This window comes from Arctopsyche grandis, chromosome 1 (genome assembly GCF_051622035.1).
Source record: "Arctopsyche grandis isolate Sample6627 chromosome 1, ASM5162203v2, whole genome shotgun sequence".
Classification (NCBI taxonomy): Eukaryota; Metazoa; Arthropoda; class Insecta; order Trichoptera; family Hydropsychidae; genus Arctopsyche; species Arctopsyche grandis.
In genome coordinates this window covers 26,189,920-26,200,485 of record NC_135355.1, presented here as the reverse complement: position 1 = coordinate 26,200,485, position 10,566 = coordinate 26,189,920, and the positions used below count along the sequence as shown (strand labels likewise).

Sequence of the window (10,566 nt, the reverse complement as noted above, 5' to 3'; positions counted from 1 at the left end):
CCCAATATCGAAGGGGATTAGAGGGCAGGATTTGGGGGGGTAGGAAAAAGGCATCGGAGCAGTACGTTTGGCGCGGGCAGCGTTATTCAAGCTGTGCGTGGGCGGGCGCGCTTAGGAACGGATACGAATGGCGGTTGTGGCAGGTGTGCTACATGCAGGGCATACCATGGCACGATTCGCCAAGCCACTCGCACACTCCAAACAGAACAGATTGTGGCCGCATGGTACAAGGGCTGCTGTTACTGCCCTTTCGGTGCATACTGCACAGCCGCGTGGCGACCCGCTAGGCGATGGACGCGTCGCTGCAAACGCCCACACTCCAGCTGGATTCTCGAAGCTGGGGGAATCCCCTAGTCCTTCATCCCTTTCGCGATCGCGTTCACGCTCTGCTGGAGACCAGATACTCGCTAGACCGGGCACGCATGATCCAGATCCCGACGATCCACTAGAAACGGATCCTGACGAGGAGAACGCTCCTGATGAGCACGACTGTGCGGCTGGCGTTGTCTCCAAACGTCCCAAGTATGCGTTGAATTCGTGACACAGTGTACCCATGCCCTCGTTGTCTTCGGCTCCTACTGCTACTCCGTTTGGATTTGTTCCGGCTCCTGTGCGCACTGCGATGTGTGCTTCGATCTCTTTCCTTGCTGCTTCGACGCTCTCCGGCAGTCCTGTGACTTCGAAGACTGGCTCCTTGTCGCGTGACGGGGTCACAATGTACGTGTGGGTCTGCTGTTGGATTCTTTTAATCGTGGCTCCTTTGGGTCCCACGACGAGGCCGACTACGCGATATGGCACACGCACCTGTGCTGTGACATGTCCTGGAGCTGCTGCTGGTGGTCCTGGAGGCGCTCCCGCTGACGAGCGCCGTGATGCTCTGATCTGGCTGAAGTGTTCGGCTGCTGACAGGATTTCCCTTTTGGCACGACCTACATCTTCTTTCCTGCCTGTGACGACGAACACTGGTTCCTCACCACGAACTGGTGTTTTGATGTATGTGTTGGTCTTTGCGCGCAACGCCTTTATTTTGCAACCTGAGAACAAACAAGAAAATTAACATTAATATGTGCTTTCAAAATATATATTTATTTATACAGATATACACCCATTTTATTAACACGGCCTATATGGTATACGTATTGTTATACATCAAACATTACCATCATAGAGACATCTATGGATACATTTTTAAATATCAAGAACGTTTTTTCATATTTAAAATATGAAAATCAAATTTTGCGAAAAATGGGACAGGATTGCCAATTTGTTGAAACCGTCTTAAACCCAGAAACCCAGATAAATTGGCTAACTCTAATAGGAAACGATCGACCTTGGGGTCACAAGTCCAAGGTATGGCCAGCACAGGCGCGTACTACTAGGTGTAACTACTAGGTGTAACTACTAGGTGTAACTACTATGCCGCACGGCCATGCGGTGCATGAGGGCCGTTTAGATTTAGGGAACCCAAAAGCTTTTCAAATAAGAATTTTGAAAGCCTTCTTAAAATCATTCTTATGACTTTTTTAGTCACTATTTAAACACTATTTAAAATTTTATGCTCCAAATTTGATACGCAACACATTGCGTGTCGAATTTTCACCCATCTGTACTTCTTCCCACAACATTAAATAGTTTTCCGTAATAGTACAGTAATAATAATTGTCTGCAATTACCGATAAAATCTAATTGCATACTGATTGATCCATTTCTATTATATATCCTTTGTCCAATAATATTATATCACTTATATTATACCGATGTTTAATTATGCATTGTCATATTTAGTCATATTTTAGTTTTTATTATTTTTCATATTCGTTACAAGGTTATTAAAATAAATTTTACAGAGGCCTTGGAGTTTGATCGATGAAACGATCCCGGGAATTAAATGAATCATTCAAGAGTTTCTAGTTATGCGTTGTATCGATTTTCTAACATCGCAAATGTTCAAAATTGAACTATTTGCAATTTCTCTCGATAGGCAGTACAAAAAAAAGATCGCAAATAATTTTATGTTATTCCAAACTGAAATGAAACGCCTGTTGGCGAGCGTGTCGGCAACAGCGTTTACATATCAGTCAGCGATATAGCGTGAGACCCGAGCATGAGGCGCAATACCTAATCCCCAGACTACCACCCTACTACCCCCACACCAAAAATAGGCTGCCCAAGGCCGCTCAAGCCTTCAAAATCTTTAAAATTAAAAATTTCAACCGGTAACAAGATGCCATTAAAAAGGATCAAAAATTAATCAATGTTGAAATATATTCGTTTCGAATTTAAAATTGATAAGGACATACATGAATACATAGTACAGGAAAGTAGCTCACGCGGTACTGCGGGGGCTGGGAAGAGGTTTTGGGCGTAGTCATGGCAACCGGGGTGTTTACAAGGGGATGGGAAAACGGGTGGTGGGAGCTTTGCGGACCAATGCGGCAAAAATCTGGCAACGACGCCACAGACGCCAAGCGTTGCTGCGAAACAGCGAACGCTGGTACGTCAAAAAGCCGACATAAACACCTGTTTTCATCCACATATATAAATATAACACTTAATGTCAACTGTATCGTCGACACATAAATACGAGGGGGATGAAACTGCGAGCGTTAAAACCAATCGATATTCGTATTATTACACTAACGCATTTACACTCAAGGGTAACAACTAACTCGCGTCTACGCAAGAACACGGTTCGACAGTTTCAAAATTAAATTATACCACAGTAGCCGAATTCAATTTACGACAAATGTGTCCCTTAAATTAAATTATATAATAATCAGTAAATATTAATTTGGTTGAAAGCGTCATATACAACATTGAAAGGTACGTCTTCTGATCTGGGTGTAGTATAATTTTATAGCGCACATTTTAGACCCAACACCATAAATATTCGATGAGCTTCAAGCTTAGATAGAGCTTTCACCATACGTTAACTGAAATTTAAAAATGTTTCTGCGTGTTCACGGTAGAGTGCGCTACAGGCGTCAAAGGACTCTCCAGTGATGAATAGTACTTTTAAAAGCCACACGAACCACTCAAAATAGAGCAATTTCAGAAAGCTCATTACATCAATTGAATATTAACATACGACGAGAGCTCCATTGAGCATAATCCATAAAAAAATCAGGTTCCTAGGGATATTTAGAAGGCAATACGTGATCCACTGCACGCTACCAAAATACACATTACGGAAACCCATAAAGTCCAAAACACTACCAACTAGTGTAAAATAAGTAATTTAAAATATATTATACGTCAACACGGCATAATTTAGTGCACGGAAAAGATTACTTCAGTTCATACTATACAGCAGCGCACGTTTCGGTACGTTCAGATTTGTTTTGGTCGAGTGCAAGGCAAAATTGGTTTACAATATACATTACAGAGCGCGACGATACGGCGTCATATTGCTTGCGTCGTATCGTCGAAATATTCATATGCGCATGCGCACTTTCCTTAGTGCGCGTGCACTTGCTACGACCAAGTGCGTGAATATTTCCAGTGGCCAAAGAAAACGGTTTTCCTTGATGCATTACGGTGACATGTACTGCTGTATATATGAATAGTTACGTCTACGCCACGTACACATTACGGAACATATGAATGTGTCGAACGAAACGAAGAATACATTTCGTATTGCTGTTTACGAACATTTACCGGTCTGTGTTGTGCCAGCATGAATACGCCCGTCGACGAGTGGCATGACAGAATTCACGTTGGGGGTGTCGGTTTGACTAGGGGGTGGGTGGGTTGGTTTCGCTACGGACGCATGAATCGTTTTACATTTACAATCCAAGGGCCGAGTGGAATTACAACGCGTCGGCACCACCACCGCACCTTGTAATTTGGGTCGATATCGTAACACGTGGCTAGCACGAGCCCTCCAGAGGGTTGGGAGGTCTCGCATCCGGGGATCGCACATCCCTACAAGAAGGTGACTAGGTAGAAACGTTGCCATGTATTATATATTTTATGAACGATATGCAAATTTGATACTATGAATTTTGAATTGTGTCAAAGTGAGATGTTTGGCTCAGTTTCGAGATGGTGAACTCGATAACCATCAATTAATAAACAATAAAAATATCGAGTTCTTTTTTCAAAGTAATAAATACATCTTAGTACGTGACGAATTTTGAAATATATATATGTACACGTTCATTCATACAAGCATTCCAGGAAAGAACATTTCGTCGTTTCGGTATGAAATTTAAGTCAAGCGTAGAAGAAATTCGAAGAACAAAAAGGCCATCAAAATATTTGCACATTTTCGGGCGTCACTGCAAAGACGTGATAAATCGCCCAGATGGCGGAAGTGATTATCGTGGAACAAATCATCCATACAATTTCCTACAGAGGAGAATTGGGTTAGTTTACCACTAAAAAAATAACTTTTGAGGAGGAAAATGAAAATGAAGGGTGACCGTGAGAAAGTCAAAAATATTCGTTTATCATGCATACATATGGAAAACGGTTATATATCAGTGGCGTGCGGTAAAAGTCTCTCTCACCCCGTCGTACATCCTCACTTAATTTGCGCGAGCAGGATACAACAGGAACAAGAGGAACAGGCATTTCCTCCCGTATCCTGCACGCGCACATTAAACAAGGCTATATGACAAAAAGAGAGATAATTTCACCGCATGCCACTGATATATGTATATTATATATACATAGTACCGTTTACCATGCACCCTTTTTTTTGATCTTTCGATTTTCGATCTTTGCTTTCCGATATTTGCTTTTTCGACCATTTCACTTTCGGTCCCGTGAGGTAGACCCATATTCAACAGTGCCAAATATTGCCATATTGCAAAAAATCAGAAATTAACTTTATGCTTATTGAATAAATTCTAAAATAGGATTTAAAATTAGTAAAAAAATATTTGTAAAGCTTTGTACATACATACATATGTATTTAAATGTAGGTTACAAGAAAAAATTGCTATTGTTCAGACTTTTATCGTTAGGCGAGAGATAAATATAATAACAATACCATAGTTCATTCCATCAAGCGAAATAAGCGTGTTTACCTACGATGATTTCATAGATAAAGTACTTTCACTGGCATTTTAGGGAATTCGTATTCCAAATACCATTTACCACTGATACTTCTTTATTATCCTTCTACCCCAACAAAAGATTTTGGAAATCTACTTCAGTGTATAAAGTTAAATTACATCAAAAGGCAAATTTATCAAACAATTGATCAAAATATGGACCGTTCGATTCCTGAAAGCAATGTCAATATTTTTCACAAATTGAATAGTCCTCAGTCCTTCCTTTCAATCGGTGCATCTAAACTGACAGCATGTTTTCAATGTATACACATATGTATTGATTTAGGAAGAATAAAGAGCCGATTTTGTAAATTGACAATATTTTCAATTTTGCACGAGATAATCCAATACCGGATAATCCAATTCCCTATCAACCCTTATCTTGGTTAAAAGTGCAGTGTTCGGAAATATTACGACTTTCTATAAAAATCCAATACTGAGAAATGAACTTTTAACGGCGCGTCGTATTTTAAGGCTTTTCGCACGCGCGGCTAGTCGAATAGAATCCGGGAGTGGGAGGACAGGAGAATGGGACGAAGGGTGTGCAGGGCAGGGCAAATTTGTGTGCAGGGCAAAAAGGGAAAAGGAGGGTTCGGAATATAATAGAGCAAAGTCCGGGCAGAGAGGTCGTCGGCCCAGATGCGACCTCCGCGCATTATTGGGGCGCGCGAAAGATACGCGCCGAAAAACGGTCGCGTTGCGTGCGCCTGACGGGTGGGTGGGTGGGCGGACGGTCGAGGGGTGGCTGGGTCTCCCTCCCACGACTCATCGAGGGCTTAAGAAGGGTGGGTTGAGGGGAGCAGACACGTGCGAGCCGCGATGGCGGCGTCGGTTCCGCCGGATCGATGCGTCCGGGTGCAGTGACCCCCGCGGGTGCACCCTGCAGCCATTGTTGGCGGGGGCGGGGGCGGGGGCGGGGGCGAGCGCCCTCCGCTCGATACTCCGCCCCCGACGTTTGACAACAACACAGACAAGCGACGGCTGATGCATTTCAACGGTCGCTTTGATCACCGATTCAATTAAGCCTCTGGTCATACGAACCCTCCGCTAAAAATGTCTAATACATTTAGGTAAAACGAATACATTTACAGAATACAGTGGAACAACCAAACTGGATACATGGATTGAATACGAAAAAAATCAATCTTCTATGTATAACGCGAAACGCAGTGTTTTCATTTCGAATTGGACTACCTTAAAAATTTGGTCCACTACCAGGATATCTTTTAAAGGTAAATGTTTTATATTGAACATATTTATGTATTATTTATATATAATGCATTCATTATCATTTACAGCCATTCACTATCTACTGCTGGATGAAGGCCCCTTCGACACGCGTCCACTTGCTAAACTATTTTTTAAATCTTTTTTTATTTATACGTTCAAGAGAGAAAACAATAAATTACAATAAAATTAGTATAATGTACACATACATACACAAACCTACATATACGTACATACAATCACATACATACATACACGCATGCATACATGCACAAACAAACTAAAAAAATAAACTATATTTTATTTAAGTTTTTAAATAGAACAGATTTCATCTGCTGACATTGAATGACTTATTAAATGTCGATCATGGACAATTCATTACCAAGTATGTGCAATCTTGACATAGTTTAAATTTTCAGTTCAATGAGTAATTGGTGGTGAACCTGGGCATATCAAGAAGATGGTTACATCTTCTATTTATCTTGATTTACATCCTCTATTGAGAAGATGGTTACATCTTCTATTGATTTCCTTTCAGCCTTTACATCGTCTCGGGTACAATTCCAGCATTTCTTTCGTCCATTCCTCTAGCTTAAGTTGACCATTTGACATGTTTTACTCATATTTTCAAATAAAATAGATTAGAAATTGATGTATTACATACGTATATACGTATTTTCTTTTCCTGTAGGAATTGATATAATGAAGTAAAACCACCAAGGGATCCTTAATTACCTTTCTCGAAGGCACTATAATTAATTAGTCCTATTATATGTATGAGAAATTCTGAGATCTAAGATATCTGCGTGTATAATAACATAATTGAAATGTTTGTGAATTCAGTTACACAAAGCTCGCATTCAAAGTAAATATATATGTACATAAGTACATAACTATGTAATTAGTAAATAATAAAGATTTTCTATCGAAACTTCGTGAATAGATAATATCGTTCAACGGGAATTTTCTAGTTAGTAAAGTAAAGTAGTAGTTGTTTCACCGTGCATGACAGATCACAAAGGGTGTTAAAAATGGGTCATTTCTAGCGTAAATAGTCATACATTTTTAATGTGTTCCCCCCTTTTGTATCACTTCGATTAAACTTGATATAATTGTATGTAATGGAGTAGCGAGACATATGTACATGTATTTATAAATTATCGATCCGAATTTTCAATACCGAATACATGCATGCAAAAAGTAAGAAGAGGTTAGTAAAAATAACCACCAAAGCCTGCTCGGGTTTTGGAAAAAGTTGCTCACTCGACCGTCTGAAAACGTGTTTAAATAAAGTAGCACCTGATATGAATCGGTAAAGAGCTTCGTATTATACTTCGGATTGTATTGAATCAAACGAACACGTAGATGTTGCACAGACACAAAATAACAAAATGGAAGTGTGGCTCACGAACGTTTATTTCGTTGAATGGATGAAAAGTCACAAAAGACACAGAAACTCGGCGGCAAGACGATGCACCGTTGCGTTTTCTTGTAAACAAAAACAACTGGTAGTCTTGGCTCCGTGCCCATCGCCAACTGAGGATAGCTTACGAAGCCATCTGACGGAAGAGGGAGACATCTCGGGAAAGACCGGTAGTTAGGAAAACTAATTTTTGGCAGGAACTCCTTTACAGCGAAAAAAAAAATGTCAAAAAGTAACATCTGCTACGTTAAGAGGAAGTGGGTTCAGCTGTCGAGTAACCACAAAGAATAGATATGACTTATCAAAGTTGATCGTGTCGGACGACCTTGGGTTGAATAATATGAATCGCTAGCATTGTGTAAATGAAGATACTAAGAAACCAATAATAAATACAGAATTTTACAAACTACATTGAATAAATCTAAATCCCAACATACGCCGCAGGTAAATTTTGTCAATTACCATGGCTATATTACCTTTTTATTTTTAGTGACAAAAATTGGCATCCCTCTTATATCGGATGATTCCAATACCCAAAATCAATGTGGAATAATGAAACATTCGAAGGCCAACATTGAAACGAAAGTACATGCGCATACACGCATTGCCATGTAAACGATGTTTGACGGTTTTTTAACGGCAGGTAGTGGTGAACCAACCGACGGAAATTGAACTAAGGAAACAGCTGTCGTACATTTGTACCAGATGACGGTTTATTACAACGCGCGTGTAACGGACGAATCGATTTGGATACTGACAATTGAACTACCAGCCTACAAGTCAAGTTGAGCTTGAAGTCTCTCTTGAAAGTATTCTCTCGCGCAAGATAATCTTAGACCGGGTACATAATATGCAAGTAATAGATAGATTTTCACATGAAAATTCGGAAAATTTAAAGCGACCATTAAAATTTAGATAATTACTTCGTAAGCAGCTGGTACACGAAGAGGCTAAAACAAGATAAATTTGTCCCAGTGGCACATTCACGCTTTGGCCGAGCTATCGATCCACTCGACTATACCTCTTCCGAAAGTGAACACTTGTGAAATAATAATGAACAACCATGATGATGGATGATATCGTCACAAACCAATATTAAATTTGAGCGTAGGAGGTGCGTAAGTGAGAGTATTCATAGCGTAGGGGTGCGATATATAATTTGTACTAATTTAATGTCGGTGGAAACCAATTTAGAAGTAATAATACTACCGCAAATATGAATAATTCTTGAAAAATAAATAAAGAAAAGTGGGAAAAATTAGAAAATTGCTTTTTTAGTGAAGGAGACGTAATGCTCATAAGAGGTTTTATAACTTTTTTGGGGGCACTACCCCAAAATATATATTAGCCTACCACAGAATCATGTCTTCTATAATTTGAAGTGACAATAAGAGGTAAGTAAAAATACGACAGATAATTTAATAGTACAAGCTCAAGAAAATGTAAAGAATACATGTACATATATGATTAACGTTGTGCCTGTGACATTTCAACGGGTAGTTTCGAAAAAAGACATGTACATACAAAGAAATGTACATGCATTAAAATAAAGTTATGAGCCGTTATATTTGGAAGTGGCATGAGTCCACTTTTCTTCATTGAAACATTAAATATAATGATTTGCGTTTAACAATATTTAATAATACTGGTGGCTTGTAATACGTTTATTCTGCTTTTCCGAGACCTTTCCGGACATAACGAATTAAAAGAAGTAATAAAAATTTGTGAATTGAGTCAATAATAATAATAAGAATTGCCGTCGTAATAGGAATCGGAATCAAACTTTTATGAATTCTAAAATTAATTTTTTGAAATTTCCATACTTGTCGATGCACTCGCCACATACAAAAATCCCGTCCGTTTTTATATGATTACATATATGTATTATTTTATAATTTTCTTGTATACGACAGTTGTATGATACAACCGCTTTTTTATTAAAAGTATGTAAGTATGGCAAGCACCGATGTTACAGTAATTTCCCCCTGATGCTCGAAAACGGTATGATATCTCTAGTCTGGATTTATTTACACAGCGGTTACCTTATCTTATAAAAATTTACCTGAATTTTGGAACATCTACATATGAACATGTGCTGGAAAAGTGGTATAATATCATTGATTCTACAGTGAGACAGGGGTTTTGAATTTGGCGCGTTCGACAAATTGTCTTCTGCGACTTTCCCACCTCCCCCTCTCCCCCTTTCCCATTTCTCTTTTGGGTGCTCGTTCGTTCCGTTTCTATATTGGGGCTTGCCGCCGCGGCCCCTCGCTTCGCCTCCCCTGCGTCCGAAGCCACACACAAATAGCCACAGTTAAATGTCGAGGGTTTGAAGACCCGAGTGAGAACGGCAAAGTATGCGGCGCCGAAACGTCACCTCGGCTGCATTCTCAGCGAGCTGAACACAGACCATCACCATTGTCGAGGTACCCTTCGAATGCTACTTTTTGCCAGGTCCAAGCCGATGGACCTCTATATACATACTTACATATATGTGAGGCTTGGGTGCACGCGGCTCAATCATAAAAGATGTTGAGAAGACAACCTTCGAATGTGGGCACACATTCAGCAGACAGAATGAAAACAATTTCTCGGATAATGCCCATCGTCAGTCATTCGTGTAAATTACCGTTTGTGACACGAATTGACTTTCATTGGAGCAAATAACAATGTTAACAATTATGTGACTTGTAATATATCATGTTAGGACAATAATGGTAAAAACACACTGAATCGCACGGCATGGACGTGCTCGTGGTTTCCATCTGTGCTGGGTGTATCTTCATTTCATTGCTAATTCGTACGATTCAATAAGTTTTTCCTAAATTATCTCTATCACCGTTATCGATCACTATC

The 10,566-nt window shown here is 39.8% G+C and overlaps 1 protein-coding gene across 1 annotated transcript in view; it reads right to left on the bottom strand.

Moving 5' to 3' along the window:
- LOC143909442 (RNA-binding protein MEX3A) overlaps positions 1-10,566 on the bottom strand; it is a 47,578-nt gene that overhangs the window by 1,030 nt on the left and 35,982 nt on the right. The window contains exon 2 of the mRNA XM_077427437.1: positions 1-1,034. This exon is cut by the window's left edge and continues 1,030 nt beyond it. Coding sequence (XP_077283563.1) covers positions 112-1,034 — 923 coding nt within the window. The 3' untranslated portion in view covers positions 1-111. The remainder of the gene's footprint in view (positions 1,035-10,566) is intronic.